General features: G+C 40.1%; 1 protein-coding gene across 1 annotated transcript; it reads right to left on the bottom strand.

Moving 5' to 3' along the window:
- Window positions 1-2,939: 2,939 nt before the first annotated feature.
- LOC148935326 (uncharacterized) lies at window positions 2,940-3,694 on the bottom strand. The gene has a single exon (XM_089081998.1). It carries the CDS (start codon window positions 3,622-3,624, stop codon window positions 3,184-3,186), a length of 441 nt encoding a protein of 146 aa, XP_088938124.1. The 5' UTR covers window positions 3,625-3,694; the 3' UTR covers window positions 2,940-3,183.
- Between the last annotated feature and the right edge of the window lie 18,362 nt (window positions 3,695-22,056).

Here is a 22,056-nt window from a genome sequence, read left to right on the forward strand (position 1 = left end):
TCCGTTTGCAGATGTCTACATTACTTTAGTTCGTCTGAAAGATTGCAGTCACATACAACGGACTGCGAAAAGATAAACGATTGCGCCATCCGACTGCCGAGCGAGGACGACAAGTGGCTCGAATTCAAGAACCACACACGAATAAGGAACGACTTTCATCGTTTACGCGGACTTGGAGTGCGTACTACGGCGAATGGAATCGGCAGAGAGGGAAGACGCATCGTATACCTACCAGCAGTACAAGGTATTTAGCATCGGATATTACGTGCGATGCTCGTACGACGACGCGTTATCGGTATATCGATTTCGTCGTGGCGAAGACTGCGTTGCGTGGTTCGTTCGGCAACTCGAAGAGTTTGGCGCATCAAGTAAAAATTCTGTTATCCGCGAATGTCCCCATGGAAACATTGTCGAGAGAGCAGTGGGAGGCATATCGTAGCGCGACGCGTTGTCACATTTGCGAGAAACCATTTGCGTCAGACGACACGCGGGTACGCGATCATACCGGTTGTTACCGTGATCCCGCGCACTCAAATTGTAATCTAAATTATAAAGATTCATATTGCATTCCCATAATATTTCACAACTTATCCGGTTATGACGCGCACTTTATCATCACGGAAATAGCTACGGCGTTCGAAGGCAGGAGCGACGTGCTGCCGATAACAAAAGAAAAATATATTTCGTTTACAAAACACATTCAAGATACCACCGAGAGATCAGATTCGCGAAATTGCGTACGCTTGCGGTTCATAGATTCATACAAATTTTTAAATACCAGCCTTGATAAATTGGCATCTTTTCTAACGAAAGAAAAATTAAAAATTTTACGTTCCGAATTTTCCACGATATCAAACGAAGATTTTGACTTGTTGACGCGCAAAGGTGTCTCCGTACGAATACGTGGATCGCGCGGACAAGCTGCAGGACACGCATCTACCACCGCGAAAATCGTTCTATAGCTCGTTGACCGGTGACACGGTGTCGGAGAACGATTACGCGCACGCCGCGAATGTCTGGCGGTTCTCCATCCGAACGCTCGACGAATATAGCGATCTATATCTCAAGACCGATGTTTTGTTATTGGCCGACGTTTTCGAAAATTTCCGCGAAAGTTGCGTCGCGAGTTATGGACTCGATCCCGCGCATTACTACACATTGCCAGGTTTCACGTGGGACGCCGTGTTGAAACATATGCGCGTAAAATTTGAGTTGCTCACCGACATCGATATGGTTATGTTTATCGAACGCAGTATACGCGGCGGTCTTAGTCAATGTTCCGGCAGATACGCGCAGGCCAATAACAAGTACATGCGTTCGTACGACCCGTCGAAATCGTCATCATACCTTATGTACTTTGACGTAAATAATCTGTACGGATGGGCGATGTGTCAACCGCTGTCCTATGCCGAATTTCGATGGATGGAAGACATTGAGAACTTTGATGCGAGCGCGATCGCTCCGGATTCGTCTACGGGTTATATTCTCGAGGTCGATCTCGAGTATCCGCATCATTTGCACGATCGACACACTGACCTACCTTTCTGTCCGACGCGCGATAAATCACCCGGCACGCGGCAGGATAAACTTCTCGCGACGTTATACGATAAGAAGCGGTACGTCATCCATTATCGCAACTTGCAGCAATGTACGCGCCATGGTCTTCGTATCGCAAAGATATATCGCGTACTACAATTTGCTCAATCCGCCTGGCTCCGCGATTACATCGAACTCAATACACACTTTAGAACGTGTACGAAAAAACGATTTCGAAAAAAATTTACAAATTAATGAACAACGCGGTATTCGGTAAAACAATGGAAAATGTGCGCAATCATGTCGACGTTAAACTTTTGACCAAATGAGACGGACGGTATGGCGCGGAGGCAATGATCGCGAAACCAAATTTCCACAGCCGCAGCGTCTTTGCGGAAAACTTAATCGCCGTCGAACTGCGTAAACTCGAGGTAAAATTCAACAAGCCGATTTACGTGGATATGTGTATACTCGATATATCGAAAATCTGCTTGTACGAATTTCACCACGAATACATGTCACCGCTGTATCGCAAGAAATGTAAGATCATGTACACCGACACGGACAGTCTCGTATACCACATCAAATGCGATGATATGTACGAGGCGATGAAACGCGATATCGCTAGATTCGATACGAGCGATTATCCACCAGACAACGCGTACGGGATGCCTCTCGCAAATAAAAAAGTATCCGGTCTAATGAAGGATGAGAATAACGGTGCGATAATGACGGAATTCATTGGACTCAGAGCGAAGATGTACGCGGTGAGGGTGGACGGCAGAAAAGACATTAAAAAAGCGAAAGGTGTAAAGAATAACGTCGTAACGCGAACAATAACGTTCGACGATTATACGCGATGCTTGAATGAAGACATCGAAATGACTCGTCGCCAGTCATGTATAAGATCCAAGCTACACTAAGTATACACGGTGTCCGAGTCGAAAATCACTCTGAGTCCGTACGACGACAAACGATACATCGTACCGGATTCGACGGAGACGTTACCGTGAGGACATTGGCGGATTTGTAATATATATATATATATATATATATATATATATATATATATATACATTGTAATATATATATACATGTTTATACAATGTACATATATTTTTATATTTTTTATATAGTTTATATGCATGCATATATGCACGCATGTATGTATGTACATACCTATGTATCATATCTATGTATGTATGTATGAACGTATGTATTCTTGTACTTTTATACGATACTGTTTTATACGATACGATACTGTTATGTATGTAGTATAGATATATGTATTTTTTTATAGTTTTTATATGTAGTTTTATAATAAAATTTATTTTATATATAAAATTTATAATAGCAACCAAGATCTTGCTTGCTGAGGAATTAGCTTTAATTCTCTTCGATTTATTTAATGTATACTCAGCTTAATACATATATTGTTTATAATACATGTAGTTTTACATGTGTTCTCGTAAGTTACATACATGTATAGTTTAAAAAAATGTAATGGAAGAAAAAAATAATAAAAACTCTTTGTATACATGTATACAGTGTATATTTATTTTTTAAATACATTATAAAAATAAAAAAAATGAATTAAATCACACTGCTTTTGTTTATCCATGAGTTATGCGATCTATCGAATCCCAGTCACTTGACATAAACTTTGTCTCCCTTCCTGCGTAGCATTTTCTCCACGAGATGCACGTCCGGATGAGTCGCGCGATGCAATTCGTGCTCGTAGAACGCGCCCGCGACCGATTTTCCGCGATAGTCCTCGAGCAGATAAGTTACGGGATTAGTACGCTGCATTTTAACGATCTTAAACACCTCGGTGGTCCAATTTGGCGTGTAACCTTTTTCGAAAATTGTCTTGTACTTGCTCATCGATTCGTCTACTTTGAATTTTGCTGGACCTGCGATCTTTATCGCGCTGTATACCGTATCCAAGAGTCTTTTGGCGATCGCGGGAGTTACGTCAACGGGTCGCATGCCGATAGTGCGATGCTTGCGCGCGTTGTAATCTGACACGAGACGCGGTAGCGCGTCGACCCACTTGTAAGTGCCGTTGAACGTAAACATCTTCCACATGTCGTTTTTAAGTGTGTGATTGAATCGCTCGACGATCGATACCTTCAACACCGTATACGTGGAATAATGATTAACGTTGTGTTTTTTCAAGAGTTTTTGCACATCGGCATTGTAAAATTCCTTTCCCATATCCGTTTGCAAGTTTCTCAGACATCTTCCGCTCTCTCGAATCTTAGCGATAGCGTTAGCCGTCTCGCTTCCGATCTTGCTCTTGAGCGGTACGGCCCAGGCGTACTTGCTCAACGCATCGATGACGGTGAATATGTAGTGATGATCTCTGTTGAAACTCGAATACGGACGCATCTCGACGATGTCAGCCTGCCACAGATCGTCGTATCCCCGAATTATGACACGTCTTCGCGGAAAATTTCTTCTCGCCAGAGCGTGCAATTCCTCAACGAGTCGTCGCCTCTCGGAGCTAACATTTTTTTCACGTCCATCGGATCGCATGTTTCAACGATGTTTAATAGTAAATAAAATATACAATTTAAAATTGTTTTTTTCCTCACTGACGTTAATCGACTGGCTCGTTTCGTCGATACGCGATTAATTTATAATAATGCCGGCTTCGCGAAGTTCCTCGATGATCGATAGCATCTCTTTGTCGTGAGCGTTGTTACCAGCTCGGTGCGAAGCGTCGAGCAATCGGAGTCGATCCACCAGTTCGTTGGGATCGTCCCAATGTACGTAATCGATCTTGTTGTCGTTTAACTTCATGGCGGTTGGTATATTGCTCACGCCTGCACCCTCTTTACGCCCGCTACTTCCATACGTAGATACGAGCGGAGCGATGATGTTAATATACTTGGATCCCCTATTGTCCTTAATGGGATTATGGGCGCTGTGACGTCTATGAGCATTTGTTGTTAACAATATACTTTTATACGTTTGTTTGTCATCCTCGGTAAAAACCGCGTCATCGGGAAGTCTCTTGAAGATCAATTCGTACAATCCTGGTGTACTATTGTATCTCACATTGTCTATGATTATGGAGTCATTTTTGTCAACGTCAAATTTCTTGTCATCAAGCATCGCACCTGTTTTTATCGAAATAAACACCGTATACGCGATCAAATGTATCGTTTTTTCCATTATCATCGAGGAAAGGGCTTACGTATTTTTGCCCTAATGGTCCCAGCTGATTATGCAACGCCTCTCGACCTTGTTGCGTTTGCAGAGTCCGTTTGATGATTGTTTCGAATGACGGTTCACTGACGTCTTTTGTTTCGAAAACATCTTCCTTTTGCAGGAACAGCGGTGATTCTTTCGGTGGGTCTTTCGATGGTTGTATCGGTGTAGACTCGAACACGAGTGAATCTGACGCGGCTTTCAATTCTTTCGTTGTACGTCGTTTTTTAGACTGCGGCATTAATTTCAACCATCCAACATCCGTCCAATATGAATCTTTGTCAGTAGTAGTAATATCGTTATCGTTGTCGTCATCGCTGTCTTCACGTTTTTGTTTTTTCTTAATACCGAGATCCTTTGCTTCTCTTTCAATCGATTGAGATTCCTCGGTTTTTTCAACAATCTGTTTTAGAGATTCGACGATTGAAGCGTTTCTCCAACGCTGTATCTTTAGCTATTTTACCAATTTTCAAAGCGCGATATTTTTTGCGAATCGACTCGTTCGTTTTTCGCAATCTGTTTCGCTATTTTCTCGCGATCTTTGGTGTTATCCATGTTGCCTGCTCCACGTATCGACATCGATTAACCACGTTACGGTACCGCGAACGTATTAAATTCCTTTCTGTATCGCCCATTGATAAGCGGACTGTCCTTATCTATCACTAGAAATCCATATTCGCGTTGCCAACAATCGCGGCATAATGCACAGAATTCATCGTATGACATGTCGGTATTCACGTGATCGTTGTAAACATGTTTCAAGTTGGTACCATCCTGTTTGAACAGAATCAGCAGGTTCGCATTGTCGCGTATCAGATGTTTAGGTATCCTCGCGTACGTCTGACAGAGATAGAAGCAATCGACGTTCGAGTGGCGGCCCATCGAAAAGTATTCTCTCACAGCATCTTGCTTATCGCACGCAACGTCGTCGAAGACGAAGATCGAATTGGGACGTGCCTCGCTCGGTGGAATAACGTCACTGTTGTTGGAGAACGTAAAGTAGCCGATTTCTTCTATCGATGTCAACAAAGTTTCGAGATATCGATATTTTGGTTGTTGCAGTAATTTCGAGTATACGTACACGTTCTTGAAACGTACACCGTGCGGACTCTCGAGCAAGCTTATGAGAACGTTGGTTTTATCACAATTCGACGGCCCGCAAATGATGGCGCGTATAGTACTCGGTTTCACATTTCACCGTGCTTGCGCTCCGTCGCGATGTTTCTCATCATTCGCGCTCTCTCGTCACAATTCGCGACGCGTATCGTCAGCGGCTGCCGTACAAATTTCATGTTCGCACTGCGTTATCTAGGCTTCGATCGAACGCCTATTTATAGGCGCGCGAAACCACGAATCGCTCAGTAGCAAAATGTATCTTGTGCTGTCGCATCCCTCCGATATTCGGGATTTGAGCGCTGAGCAGTTGCAATATATACCGAAGGTCGTACTGTTACGCGTGTGCGGTAATTATATCGACCACGTGTGGGACAAGCTTCCGGAGTATATAAAGGCGGATTTGGAGGTTCAAACTTATCGTCGCTGCGTCGAGCATTATAATCAATCGTGGGATCGAGATCATATAGACGATCCTGCACCAAAGATAAAGGATTGTGGCCTATGCCAGCAGTAGCGTCAAACGAAGGCTACATTGGTCTGCTCAATCGAGCGATAAACGCGCTTCCTTTCGAACTACATATCCCCGGCTATCAGTTTTGCTGTCCGGGTACTCGGCTGAAAAAGCGATTAGCCAGAGGTGAAACGGGCATAAATCCATTGGACGCGGCGTGCCGTGAACACGACATTGCGTATTCTCAGAGCAACGATCTCACAGACACGCAGTGGACAAGGTACTCGCCGATAAAGCCCTAGGACGCGTCATCGCGAGAGATTCGGCTCTGAGCGAGAAAGTTGCAGCTGCAGTCGTTGGACAGTGATGAAAGCCAAGACCAAGATCGGCATGGGTATGAAGGAGAAGAAAAAAGCCGGCAAAAAAAAGAAACGAATACTTCCAACGGCGAAACGAGGTGGTGTGTTATCGATTTTGTCAATTTTGTGTGCTCTCGGGCTTAATCGGCGGAGCGGCCAGCGTGGTGAAAGCGGTAAACGACAGGAAAGTCGCGCAACGTCAACTCGAGGAACTGCAACGTCGCGCGATGGAAATGCGCGGACAGGGACTGTATCTCGCTCCGTACAAATACGGACGGGGACTGTATCTCGCTCCGTACAAACGCGAACGAGGAGTAACAGCGAAAAAAAGAAAAAAAGAAAAAAAACGCCAAAGAGACAATAAAAATACTTACGGGTGTAACCACCAACGTACAATTGGACCAGCTGGCGAAACGTATGCGCGTACCGTACTTTAGAGGCGTTTTTATGCGTGACGCATTACCGATTAGCGGCGCGCGTAGAAAAGAGAGCGGTATTGTAAATCTGGACGACACGACGGGTCCCGGTACTCATTGGATAGCGTACGCAAAGAGAAACAATCGCGTTGTGTACTTTGACAGTTTCGGTAATCTTCGACCGCCCAAGAAACTGATACGATATTTCGGAGACAATGCTACGATAGAGTACAATCGAACGTCCTATCAGACTTACGATCAGAGCGTCTGCGGACAGCTGTGCTTGTGGTTTCTTCTCCAAAACGGCCGACGCGCGTGAATTTATAAAGTCCGACAAAATGTTGCGACGTCTCAGTATTCGTCGAACGCTTTTTCCATCATGTCGCTGACGCTTACGCTGAGCGGGAAGAGCAGCGTTCTTGCAACAAATTACTCTCCAGTCATAGATTTGAGCGACGATGATTACGAGCTTGGTCTAACAATTTTGGAGACTTATCACACGATACCGAATGTAAACGCTTCGAACAATACATTTTATTTTGGCAAAGACGATGCAGAAATTATTATTCCCGAGGGTTCGTATGAACTGCATGCCATAAATGAATTTTTGAAACGTGAGATTTTACGGAAACGTCCGCGACACGACGCGCCCCGAGGGTAACGCTGGTGACACTGCGCGCGGCGGTAATGAGATTGGAGAATACCCAATAGTGCTCCACGCAAATTACAACACGATGAGGTGTGAGATTAAATGCGCCTACTGAATAAACTTTAACAAGTCTCATAACATTGGATCGCTGCTGGGTTTCTCGAGGAGTATACTGCAACCGCGAAGGTGGCACGAATCGGACGTGTCGATCAACATAATGAACGTAAACATTATCCGTGTAGAGTGCAACGTGACCGCGGGCGCATATAGCAACGACAAAAGTGTGCACACGATACACGAATTTTCGCCGAGCGTGCCGCCAGGATATAAGATATCGGAAAGGCCGATGCAGATCATTTACCTGCCAGTCATCGTACGGAGCATTACGGAGCTAACGATACGCATTGTTGATCAAAACGGACGATTGCTCGATTTCAGAGGAGAAGAGATCACCGTCAGATTGCACGTACGCCGGCGACAGCAATAACGCGAGCGTGACATTTGAGATGCTCGTATTGAACGAAGCGAAGCATACGCAGAGAGATAACGCATCTTTTACAAAGAAAACATCGATCGACAATATTCGCTCATCCGGCGTCAAGAAGAGGAAGAAACTTAACGCGTCGAAAAATTTTTACAAGCTTTAGGATTCGAGGTGCGCAACTTGTGAAATGACTGATATCCTAAACATCGAAGACGAGCCAATCTTTGACGATCGCATCGTTAAGATTGAGACTCATGCGTACAACCCGTTCGCCAATGCGACGTTCGGGTACAGCGATGAGATAAGAATACTTATACAGCAACAGGATTTGTACACATTGCCGTACGAAAGCTTTCTATATATCGAGGGAAAACTAACGAAGAACAGAGTTGTCGAGAAATCTGATGTGGTGTTGGGAAATAATTTTGTCACGTTCCTGTTCGATGAGATTCGATACGAGCTTGATGGTGTGGAGATTGATCGTAACAGAAACGTGGGCGTTTCCGTGGGCGGGTAACCAGCACGCTCAAACATTACGTAACGACATCATCCGACAGAAGCGTGATTCTAAGGAATACCGGCTGGGATGCGCATACTAGCGCGGATGGATATTTTAACTTTTGCGTACTTCTCTACGCACTGTTGGGATTTTGCGAGGATTACAGACGCGTGATAATCAACGCTCGTCACGAGTTGATCTTGATACGATTTTGTAACGACAACAATTGCCTGATGGGAAATTCGGCGTTGGATCTCGTGATCGACTTATTCAAGATACAATTGCGAATGCCGCACGTATTATTGAGCGAGATAAAAAAACTATCGATGCGCACTTTGGAGAGCGGACGATACTTGAGCATAGCTTTTCGCTCGTGGGATCTGTACGAGTTTCCGCTGTTACAGCGTACAACCAAGCATTCGTGGGCCATCAAGACCGCTACTCAGCTCGAGAAACCGCGATACGTCATCTTTGCTCTGCAAACAGGTCGCAAAAATGTCATGGCTGAGGACACGAGCCGATTCGACGACTGCAACTTAATCAACGTGAAACTCTATCTGAATTCGGAATGTTATCCGTACGACGATATGAATCTTGATTTCGACAAAAACAGATGGTCCGTGTTGTATGAAACGTACGCGCGTTTCTGCAAGGGTTACTACGGATACGAGTATCTCGAGCCGAGTCTCACCGTCACGTCTTTTCTACATAACTGTCCATTCGTAATCATCGATTGTTCTCGACAAAACGAATCGGTCAAGAGCGCAACCGTGGACGTGAGATTGGAATTTGAGACTAAGGAGAACTTTACCGATGAATACTACCGTACTGTCTCATTATACACGATCGCGTGGTTCACTACAATCCGTTGACCAATGTTGTACGCAAGATCACCTAAGAGCATCGCTGGCACATGAGAGAGAGAGAGACAATAAAATCTACGATACATCGAAATCGACCGCAGTCTCGAAAAATTGCTCATGGTCGTGCCAACGTTCGTAGACCTGCAAGGTTTTCTCGTTGGAGGACAGTTTGTTGTAAAGGAGTTTGCCGCTCTCAGAAAACGGACCGTTCTCTCTCACTACATTTTTGCAAGCCCTATACCATGGCATTTTCTCGCAAGTGCTGACAAGTCTCGCGCACGCTGGGTGATACGTCATCACCATAGACTGCGATGGGACGACGGAACGATTCCATACAGCAAAGCTAAGAGTTTGATTACAAAGGCTGTGCATGGAACGGAAGAAGACGACGACGACGACGATAACAGCGATGCTGTCGTATGTGTCAAGAGACACGAAAAACGACAATGGCTGTGGAATTTGCTTCTGGACGATAAGCGCGTGTACATCAAGACTCTGGATGCTGATTACGAAGACGTAGATTCTCTAAACAATGGACTCTGGATGCTGATAATACTATGAGATGCGGATATCACTATACTAGCGCATTACGAAATGTATTCAAATTATTTAATTGGTGGTCAGATAACCATGAATAAAATAAATATGATATACGAATTATGTTTTTTTATTCTTTTTCCCCGCCATCCAAACACAAATTGCTAAAACATATTTTTATACTCTTCTGTAAAAAAATCTTCTTTTTACAATACATATAAACACATATATAAACACATGTAATTCAAAAAAGTCAAAAATCATTACGGATACGAAGAGTCTGGAGGAAGGGAGAGAACCGCAACGGAAGAGATAATACGAGAGAGATATTTATTTTTTTACTCGGCGGCGGTGGCGGCGGCCGCGGCGGCAGCGGCCCCCCCTCCCTGACGTCATATCCACGCGCAATTTTTTATATCATCTTCGCCGCCCATTTTGTTTATATCGCCTTGCTATCTTATCCTATTTGTTTATCTCACCTCGTTTCGTCTTTCTTCACTACCCCCCTCCCCGTGACGTCATGTCCTTCGAGTCGCAATTTTCTATTTGTTTATCTATATATTTATCTACTTGTTTATCTATTTGTTTATCTATTTGTTTATATTCACCGAATCCTACTATCTTATCTACCCCCCCCCCCCCGCGGCTCAGTTCAAAGGATCGCCGCCTCTGACTTTCCCCTCCCCTCTTCCCCACGCCATCCGTTCCCCCCCGCACACCCGCACCCCCCTCAACGCTTCTGAGTTAGAATCGGTGTAGTATACCTACTGAGAAGCCTTGATTTTTTCAGCTCCAGTCAAATCCGGCTTGTCGTTTGGGTAGCTCTTCGGTTGGCAACACACACAGAGCAATACTTCCAATTTTCAAATAGGATTTTCAACCAGTCCACCAATTTTTAGTTGGAATAGTTAATAATACGAATGTAGTCAATTTTGATTTCGTTAGCTTGCTTATCTGCTCCGCACCTGTGATAAACAAGTCATAAGGATGAGCTTCTCATTGTATTGCTACAGGGCGTGCGGCCACGTGTATTCCAAGCGATCCGTGATTCACCGCCTCGCGACTATTACAAGATGGGAAAGGAAGTTTGAATTAATAAAGTTCACTTTTTTCATAAAACAATCTTGTTATTTCGTGAATAAAAATATACGCGAGTACATAAACCATGCAAATGTTTGTCGCGAATGTGAACAATATCATGAATGAAGGTTGCGTTTGTTTGACAATCAATATGAATCATTTATATACTCACTTTAATTCCGTGTAAACTTTTTCACAATACATAATACAATTATTTATATATGTGAAAAGTGAAATTCTAATATTAGGATTTTAAACAGACAGATATAATTAGCCATGTTCCCAGGAAAACATTACAGTTACGGAAGCATTTATTTAAATCTTTAATTTTGTTCTCAAAAAACTAATGATAATATGGAAACTTTTTGACAGTACTAATGTTACGTCCGTGTTCAGGACGAAAGATAATATCTCTCGTCAGGAGGAGGAGAACTCGGGTGGACGCACGGAACCTCTCCTGTTCTCGCGGAACGACGTCGTGATGCCGATCCGCGAGTCGAACGCGCATTAAGGGGACAGGGATCGGGTCAGCGTCGGCGACGTTATTACCCTTGCCTGCGCCCGCGCTATCGGTGGTCCGTTTTAGGTCAGAGAATCGAATCTCTTTGACCAGGGATGGACCTAGTGCGATCCTCAGGGAGCCGGGAACGGCGCGGGGTCAAGTCTAGGAGAGAGAAAAAAATTTAAGACCGAATTTTGATCAACTAATTTAATAATAAATAATAAAAACGAGTTACAATTTTCTGTTCGTGTACATTAAAAAAGAGTTAAGGTATTTGTTACAAAGAAAAGTCTTATACATAAAAAATATAAAAATAACCGCGGACAAGGAAAATCTGGACTTATATACCCAATTGCTCTAGTTGGGGTAAAAAGTTGGTGATCGCGAGCATGTCTATGGGATCGGGTTGCAGGTGTGGAGGAGGATTAGGGTGCGCGGTGCGGAAAGCCTTGATTGGGACGAGGTAGGGAAGAGGATCACGGGAAATATACATAGGGACGGTATCGGTTATTTCGTGTCTGGAGATTTGGTCCCAAAATTGCTTGTCGGGTTTAAATTTTCGTGGGATGAAGAAGGTGCCAGGAGGTGGATGGGTGGGAGAGCGAGGAAATTGACGGACGAGGTAAAAAAACTTCTCCACGTCGAAGTTTTCTGGAGTACATTGGTTCTCGAATTCGGCCGCGGAGCGGAGGGCGGAGGCGTACTGATGCAGCGAGATGTTGGCTAGTCCCGGCTCTACTTCTATTAATCGCTCCGCGAGTTCTTCGGCGTGGCAGGTTTCGCGACGAAGCCGCTTATTTGCTTTCTCTCGACGGTGTCGCAATGCCCGTTTCGTTCGTCCGTTCCGAATGGCATTTGTTTGGTTCACTATATAAATGAGAGTCAGATAAGAGAGAAATTGAGGAATCGAGATAAGGCAGCTTCACCGAATCAATCGGCGGCTTGCCCGGTTGGAATGTTGTGGAATCGGGGGAGGCAGCTTCACCGAGTTAATCGGCGACTTGCCAGGTTAGAAGGTTGTGGAATAGAATATTGTGAAATCGGGGAAGGCAGCTTCACCGAGTTAATCGGCGGCTTGCCAATTTGGAATGTTGGGGTGTTTTTAAGATAAATAAGTAGAAAGAAATAAGTAGAGGTCGCGAACCAAACTGCCAGTTACCGCGGGGAAAAAATGATAAACTTGGACTTACTTTTGTTATAGCGGCCGCTGGTGATGGTCGAGGAATGGAATGGCCAGGCTGGATCGTTGAATTACTCGAAAATAATAAAATCGCGCACAGATTCTAACTGTAACAATTTCGGATGGTGCTGACCGTGAATGTAGCGATGAAGCAGGAAGAAGAGAGCGATTCGCTCCAAGTCGCGGTTTTTAAAGGGTTCCGGAGAGGTGGGAATATCTGAGGGCGTGATGGATTTCCGTGTTGGCTTGTCAAATGATAGTTTAGGAAAATTGTGAATATAGAGGAAGGAGGGGAGCGGTATTCTGTGAATTGTGGTTGTGTTTACATTTCCAGATTTCCCAGCGAATGATAGAATTAGTTTTAATATAGATAGATAGAATTATTAATAAAAATTCTCCCGCTAGTTCACACTCTCAATCGCTCATTGGTGTACCCCGCCAACGGCTACTAATCGGTTCTTCTTGATTGGTGCTTTTTGTGTTTCCCCACCAATGTGGGGAGTGTCATCCCCGAACGATCCAACGCGTTTCCTATCCGTTAGGGATTTGCTTTTGTAAATATTAATTTTTATTGGTGAGTCATAAACCTGTCGGCGCCGACAAGCCGGTTTACCAAGTGTTTTTTTTTGATAGTGAGACATATCTCGAGAGAAAGTTTGTTTATTTAAGGTTTTTTTTTTGTTTGATCGTTCGAAGTGCTCCGTTTATGGGTTAGCAGCCGTTAATTTTTTGTCTTCCCGAAAGAGAAGAATTCGTGAAGTCCCCCGGACGTAACACTAAGTTCATCATCGCTTTAAAAAATAGAAAAACTAATTTTACTTATGCGATAATTTTTACTTTTGTAATTATGTAATTATTGTAATTATTTTTAATGTCGTTTCAATTTTATATATCAATGTTAACATTAACTCATAGATTTCAACTTGTTTCATACCCTTGTTTCATTTATTATATATCATTTTGATTTGAACTTATTTTTTACTTATCTGAATTTATTATTATTAAATTCTAGAATGTGACCAGAGAGATTTTTCAGAATTATAAGACAAATTTCCGGAATAATGGTCTTTACTTAAAATTCATTTACAATTTGTTATAGGCTGCTATTCTTCCTTGTAACAGGAGAGATATTGTCCTATCGCTTAGGGACAGAAAGAGGGAACGGTCAATACACAATATGTATGTGCACATTGCGGACACGAAGATAAGAATTCTCTTATTATTCTCGATATTAAAATATTTTAATGTCTTTCAATAGTCTAAGAACGATCTCTTAATTTAATAATAAAATGAAAAAAATAAAATAAAATGAAATAAATAAAATGAAAAAAGTGGTATTATCTTTATCTGAGAATAAATTAAGTATCTCAAACAGCACAGATGATCGTGAATTAAACAAAATTTCTTTTCGGTAATTCAAAAAGAATTTTATAAAAGTATATATTTTGACTCCTGTGGAATTAAATTGAAGTTACTCCGAAAGAGGTTCTTTTTTTATGAATAATGAGTTCGGAAAGAATCGCTCATCCGCGAATAATATATAGTTTCATAGATAGATAGACGCGACTGAGTTCCATTTCTTATAACTAGAAACCATACTAAATAAAATAAAAGGCACTCTATTTTGAAATTTTTGAATTATGTTCTAATGAAATAATAATGAAATGATACCTTAATATCTCATTCTAGCATTCCCAGTAATGTCTAAATTCATAAAATTGATCTCTGATAAAATAAAATATTATATTTTGACAATACAATTTGATAACACAATTAGTTCTGTGTAACAATTAATTTATAGACCTAATATTTCTCTGAAAGATAAATTTATTGTGTATTCATTAGATATATTCTTTAAAGCTATTTCAATTTTATTATAAATTCTTATAAACTATAAAATTTTCTTTTGTATTTAAAAAAGAAGTTAAGACATAAAGATGAAATCCCATGGAACTTTTATGAACATTTTTAGACTAGAAATAGAATAAGAGAAGAATATACAATTTCACAATTTGGAAATTCAAAATGAATTATTTTTTTGATTCTCTATGCTATCTGGGTATATTATTAATAAATCCATATTATTAATAAATCCCTGTATGTAATGCGCTACAGTTATTTTTGCAATAAAATATTCTTTTTATTACTATCTGTACTTTTACGTTGATCAAATTCTGTACTGATTTCTTTTAAGATCTCTTTTATTACTTCCGATTAATTTGAATCAGTTGAATCAGTTATTCTATTAAAGTTGGCATTGAATCGAATTTGTCGAATAAAAGCGATTGGTCAATTCCAATGGAATAGTCGGCCGAGTTAGACAAAAATGGTGAAAGTAACTCTCTATATAACAGCGAAATAAAAGAACAAACTAAAAGAAAAATGATAATAATAAAATAGTAGTGATACTACAAACGGCAGTGACAATAAAATTCATGGGAGTGGCGGCATTGTTATATTTGACTCTTAATTATTATTTTACGGATCATACATTCAGAAAATGAATGGAAAGAAAAAGAAACATAAGTACAGCTTTGTATTTATTACAAATGTAACAATACATCTTCCGCTCATCATTCTAATTGTAAGTGCGTTCGGACTCCGTGCCCGAAAATAGCCGATGTGCACCGAATGCGCCGACCGTTGCGCGCGAAAATACGCATCCGTCACGTGTTTGCCGAAAACATCGCTGACGACTCGCAATATTTTGCGACTCGCGAAGGGTGTATAAACCCGACCGATTCCTGGTAAAGAGCCCAGACTGATCCGATCCTTCGATTTGTCTCTGTCTCCGACCGATACCAAGTAACCGAGTTCAGGCATTCCTGATCTCCGCCGAGCATACTTGACACTTGTATCATCCTCTATAAAGTGAGAAAAGAAATCGAGTATTCTCAGTCTCCGTCAAGTATACTTGTCTTTTGCTTCTCCGAGACCGAGCATTCTCATTCTCAACATCTTTTCTAGATACACGAGCAAACGAGACAACATTCTCAGTCCCCGACAAGCATACTTGTCTCTCGTGCAGAAGGAGCATTTTCACTCCACATTCAAAATCACACCGCGACAGCTAATCGTACGGTGCATCCCACGGGCCCAATTTATTATTTTTCCAATTTATTATTTTTATAATTATACTTGGTGATCTTAGTTTTATAAAAAGAAGATAAGAAGGGAAGGCATGTGGCCACGACGGGGTCCGATCACGAATCAGTCATAAAAATCCGCAATTATTTTGCGAAAAATATTATCTCAGCCAGGAATCGAATCTGGATCTCCTGCTTACTGGGCAGACATCTTATCCTTTCGACCACAGAGGCATAAGTAATGATATTCATCGCAAATAACGTGTTTAGAATAACATGTCAACAATTCAATGATACACATATATACATACACTACAATATACATATATACATGTATATTCTCGAATCCCCACGACTGGTAGAGATGATGGTCCTATTCTTTCGATGGATGCAGGTCGGACCGTAACGATGACACTCCCTAACGCCACTCTTATCGCTGAGAAACGTCTTTATTTCAAGCTTAGGAAACTCAAGAGGACAATTACACTCGGATAGTAAACTATCTCAGAGATGTCTCAGATTTTATAAAACTAAGTTCGGAATCTAGTACGAGCAGTAGGACACTAACTCCTTCAACAGGTACTAGATTTTGCATATAGCACAGCCAATCGTCTACCCGACTGTCCGACCAGGCCGCGAGCCTATCGTCCGCCCCGACGCACGCGCCCGATGTTTCAAGTGCGCACCGCACACCTTGCGCATATACCGCCAACCCAATGTACGACACGTATTTCCTTTGTACTTATCCTAATAAGAACTTAATATATTTAAAACAAAACCTGAATCGCACAAATTCTGTACCTAAATAACTACCGAATTCGGCAAACTGACAAGCACGTCCGCGCATTCGAAATAGCACGACACCGCATGACGAGGACGGACCGTTATACGAATAATGTCTTTTTATATTTGTAATGATTATTAGATATCTTTTCTTTACTGATACATGTCCATATAAGAATTTTATGTTTGATATTTGAGAACAAGATACAATAACTTTTATGTTGATCTTATATCTATAAAAAGCATTCATTAATAATTTTCATTTAGATTCTTTTGTCAATCTCAACAAGGATTCATTTGTTGATCTTGACATTGTCTTTTGTGTGGTTAATGTTGTTACTGTTGCCGCCATCCATGGCTCGTGTCATCATATCATGTCGCAATTCGTACCAGTGCCATTCTCGCGGATTCTATCACTATGACCAATATTGTCATTCATGCAGTCCGTACTATTGGCTCTTTTATTGTTACCAACATCAACATCAATGTCGATGCCGTCACTATCAATCCTCTAATTAATTTTAGGATTTTCCCTCTCTATTTTTCATCTCTCTCTATCTTCTCCCTCTCATCCCTCTATATGTATGTACATATACATATATATATATATATATATATATATATATATATATATATATGTAGAATATAAACATTTAGACACACACATATACACTTGTGTATATATTACTATTTTTATATCTATATTTATTATTATTTATTATTTTCTTGTTTTCTTGTTTTGATAAAATGAAGAACAAAAGGCAATCACTTATATCCAATAGGATTGCTTTTTAATTTTATCTTTAGCCGATTATTACTGGAGTTAAGAAGGAAAAAGAAAAAGAAGAAAATGAGGACGAGGACAAGGAGAAAGATTATGGTCGTGGACAATAAAAATTTTACGTAGAGAAACTTAATTGTCTCACTTAATAACTATGTCTTATTTTTGTCTTATTTTTAGATTTGAATGTTCACTTGATATTTTCGTACAATTATGCTGGTATGTCTTTGCGTGGTCGGATAATATACGGTACGGAAGCGGGGACGTAGGTTGGGAGCTCGGAAATGCTCGTCGGATGCCGGGAAAAGAATTTGCAGACGCCTGGATTTGATTAAAATACAATAATTAAATTTATTTTAAAACAAATGTTTGCAACAAAAGATGGTTTTATCTCTCGTAGTGCGACGCTTGTGCACGCTTTGTCTGTATTTGAGATATTCGCAGCGCGGTCGGACAATGAATGCGACGGTGTATACTCGCGGGATAGCACGTGGGTCGGATACGCAGCGCATTGCTAGGCAACCACAGACTTTCGAGACACGTGTTTTCGCGCGTCTAAGGAAAAATTCCGAGAACGCTCCGACTTTTCGTGTGCGAGGAGCCGAGAATATCGAGAGTGCTCGATATCCTTGTTGGAGGGTGAAAAATCCGAAAATGCTTCGACTTTTCGGTCCAGAGGAAACGAGAATACCGCGAGCGCCCGGTATCTCGCAGGAGAAAAGTCCGAGAACACTCCGACTTTTTCGGACAGGAGAAGACGAGAATACCGCGAGCGCCCGGTATTCTGTAGAAGAAAAGTCCGAGAACTCTCCGACTTTCCGGACGGAAAGAAAACGGAATACTGAGAACGCTCGGTATTCCGTGGAAGAAAAACCCGAGAACACTCCAATTTTTTGAGTGAAAATAGAACGTGAATATTGAAAACGCTCGGTATTCAGAACGAGAGAATTCTCACGTCGTTCGGATTGAATCTGTGATTCAGAAACGGACGGGTCGGATGATCGGACAGGTCTGGTTCCTTTCCATAAAATTCGCCAGGTTTATATATTTATTTTTGTGCGCACGTGTCAATACGCGATTTGTTAATACATTTTAAAAACAACTGATCTGTCATGCCGTCGGCGCGTGACAAATCAGCAGCGCGCGTGTGTTCGCTCGGTCAAAGTCAGGGATGTTCGGCCCCGGATGATGCGGGCCGTATAGCATAGTAATGGAGCTTTATATATGCTCCGTTACAGAAGATTCAAACTTACAGTGTGAAAATTGTTTGCATAGTCACTTATTTTACTTAGATTTTTCTTTCATTATCCAGCTTATTAGAGAATTTATTTCATAATGATAATAAGTCGTATCTCTGATAGTGATGCTCGGCATTCCGTAATTTTCTGGCAGCTTATGGGCTAGATAAGCTTTTTCCATTTATGACAGGACTTATAAATTGCTTTACTGATGACTAGGAAGATTTTTTCTTCTGCTTAATCGATTACACTTACGTCGCAATTACAATGATTTTGACAAATGTGGTCTTTAACACATTATGATTTCTACTTTGATTTTTTCTTACCATCATTGAATAATAGTTTATTTAGCACTTTTTGTAATTCAGCCAAGGCTCTGACCTCTTGATCAAATCAGACATATTATTATTGCATAATTAAATGATGGATGGTTGGACGCATTTGTGACTTCCGCGCGCTTATATTTTCGGAATTGTTCGGAACGTAAATCACGATTTCAGCGATCCAACATTTCTATAAGACTTTTTGATTTTCTGTAACTTGCACGATTTATGAAATTTCATGCGTGATTGCTGTTACACGATTTGTTACTATACGATTTTTGCATAATTGTAGGATTTTTGCATAATTTTCGGACTACAACAGTGTCCGAATTTTCCATCATATAATTCTTAATTATAATTTTTTCGAAAATATTGTTACGCAAAAAAATATTTTTCAGTAAAAAGATTTTGTATAATACAACAAGGATATATTTTTATTACATTTTTTTTTTACATCTTCAATGCCTTTTTTCGTATATAAGTATGTATGTTTTACTAATACTAACTATAAATGTTTTTATTACGTATTTGCTACTTACTTAATACGTTCTTCTCCATAAAAATGTGAATCTTTATTAATACTTTATTTATTGTAATATGTTACCATTGTATTACAATGCAATGTTATAATATTATGTTTAATTGCAGGATGATTATTATGATTAGCCAAAAGATGATAGCACTGTGAAGTAAGACATAGATGCCTGCATAACCTAATAAAAAATAAATACTTACATAAATACTTACATAAGTACATAACAAATTTAGTTGTAAAAATCGATAAAATGATCAAAATGGTTTTAAATATATTTTAAGAAGTTTTAAAGATAATATTTTGTTATTTTCAAGAAATTTTAAGAATAATATTTTGTTATTTCCAAAAGGCTATAATCACAGAGATAATAAGTTTAGTTAAAAATAAGCCAATTAAAAAAGTGATTGCATAGAAACTGTCAGGCCACTGTCAAAAATGCGCCACATTGCATGATTTCGGGCATATATTTTCAAGCAATCATACACTTAAAGCTTTGATCGAAACATATAATGAATAATCCGATTAACAAAATGTAGAATTTAAAATTTTGTAGGAACGATTATATTAATCAAACCGCGCACGGAAAATCTGAAACGGAAAATTATGTGTTGCGATAAGAAAAATGTCACAATTATTCAGTTCTATCTCTTTTTGAAATACGAAAATTTAAAAGATACTCTTTTACAAAATATCCTTTTACAAAATTTCATCAATAGAATATAATGAAAAGATTGTAACAATGCAGACATTGTTAATTTTGCTTAATTAATAATTGGAACACCGATAATTTTGGTGACAGATCACCAGTTGCGCAAATAAGACAGTTTCGTCGATAATACTTGTAAGCGCCTGGGATTAGAAACAATACTACCACAACTTCTATCACCAGATCGCATTCTATCGCACTATCCTCCTATCATTTCTACTGTTTCCAAAATTTTCCTTTCGTCCGTCTTCGTTAGTAATAATTAAAGGAATAAGGCACTTCTTATCTCCACCATATAGAGCACTGAAATTCTCATTACAAACTACTATCACGGACAAGGAGATAAGACGCTCCTTATCTCTGCCGTTACCGGTAACGGTTATACTCTGCTTGAAAACTCGATAGAAAATGCTAAGACGTTTCTTCATTAATACTGATTATTCTGATAGACTATTAACTTATCTAAATGTCGAATGTTTATTTGTTAAACATTTCGCCGCTTATTATTAACTTATCAATGGAAAAGAAGAAGAGAAAGAGGAAAGGATAGAAGAGTGAGAGAGAGAGAGGGGGGAGGAGGGAGGAAGGAAGGGAGGGAACAAAGATTCTCTTCAGATTTCGTTTGCATTTTAGGATTCCCTTAAAAAAGTTTTAATACGACTCGGACACATCAACTTTTTGTACGTTAGTATTTGGTTTTAAGATCGCTCTTGTTGCAAGGCAACTTAAATAATGTAACCCGACCTCGTAACATCGCTGATTAGCCAGAATCCCAAGGATTCTGACTAACTCAAGAATTATTAAATAAGAAATTAAAATAAGTAATTAAAATAAAATAACGCGCGCCCTTCCCGATTGCAATGAACTGATGTGCAATTCAACAAGGACGCTGACTCCGATAACATCGTATCAAAACGCTGACGTATCAAACAACATTTCGACACGAGGATGCGCCGAGGCCGCGTAACAGCGGACCGATAAAAGTAATGAGAGGCGCTCAGCTCAACTCATAGGCTCGGACGCACAAGTGACGACGCGTAGGAATATTAAGGAAGTATGATAATTCGTGAGTGACTCGGAAATAACGAACACTCATGTTAACTCAATAAAGTACTTTAATTTAATCTTGCAGTGAAATTGTAGCGTCTCTTCCCCCTCGTCACTTTCCCCTTGGTTGCGTCCGGAGCGGCAACACTCTATATAATTTAAAATTAAATTATAAAATCTATATGTTATAAAAGGATATCATAGATAAGACATGATAGTGCACCATATTACATCATACAATACTGAGACTATTTTAGAAATTAAATGTTTGTTGATGGGAAGAAGATATAAAAAATAATAGTTCATTATTATTATTTAATATATCAGATATTTTATAGTATACAATTAAAAACATAATTTTATCAATTTTATTCATTACAAGTTGACTCTAGTTTTTCATAAATTATTTGTACAGTTTAATTTTAGTACTATTTTACACATCTGACTTTTTTATTATACATAGCTAAAAGCACAATACTTATTTCAGACTTCATTGACAATTTAATGTTAATTTTTAAATGTTAAAATTTTTTTATTTATTAAACTTTGTATTTTTTAAACTTTAATTTACTATTGAGACGAAATAAATTGAATTTTTTTTATTTCGTTATTGTTACATCCAGCCCAGAGTAAATTGTAAAATTAAGAATTAAGAATTTAAATGAAAAT

The sequence above is a fragment of the Pogonomyrmex barbatus genome, unplaced genomic scaffold (assembly GCF_055798465.1).
Source record: "Pogonomyrmex barbatus isolate J1 unplaced genomic scaffold, ASM5579846v1 scaffold5, whole genome shotgun sequence".
Taxonomy (NCBI): domain Eukaryota; kingdom Metazoa; phylum Arthropoda; class Insecta; order Hymenoptera; family Formicidae; genus Pogonomyrmex; species Pogonomyrmex barbatus.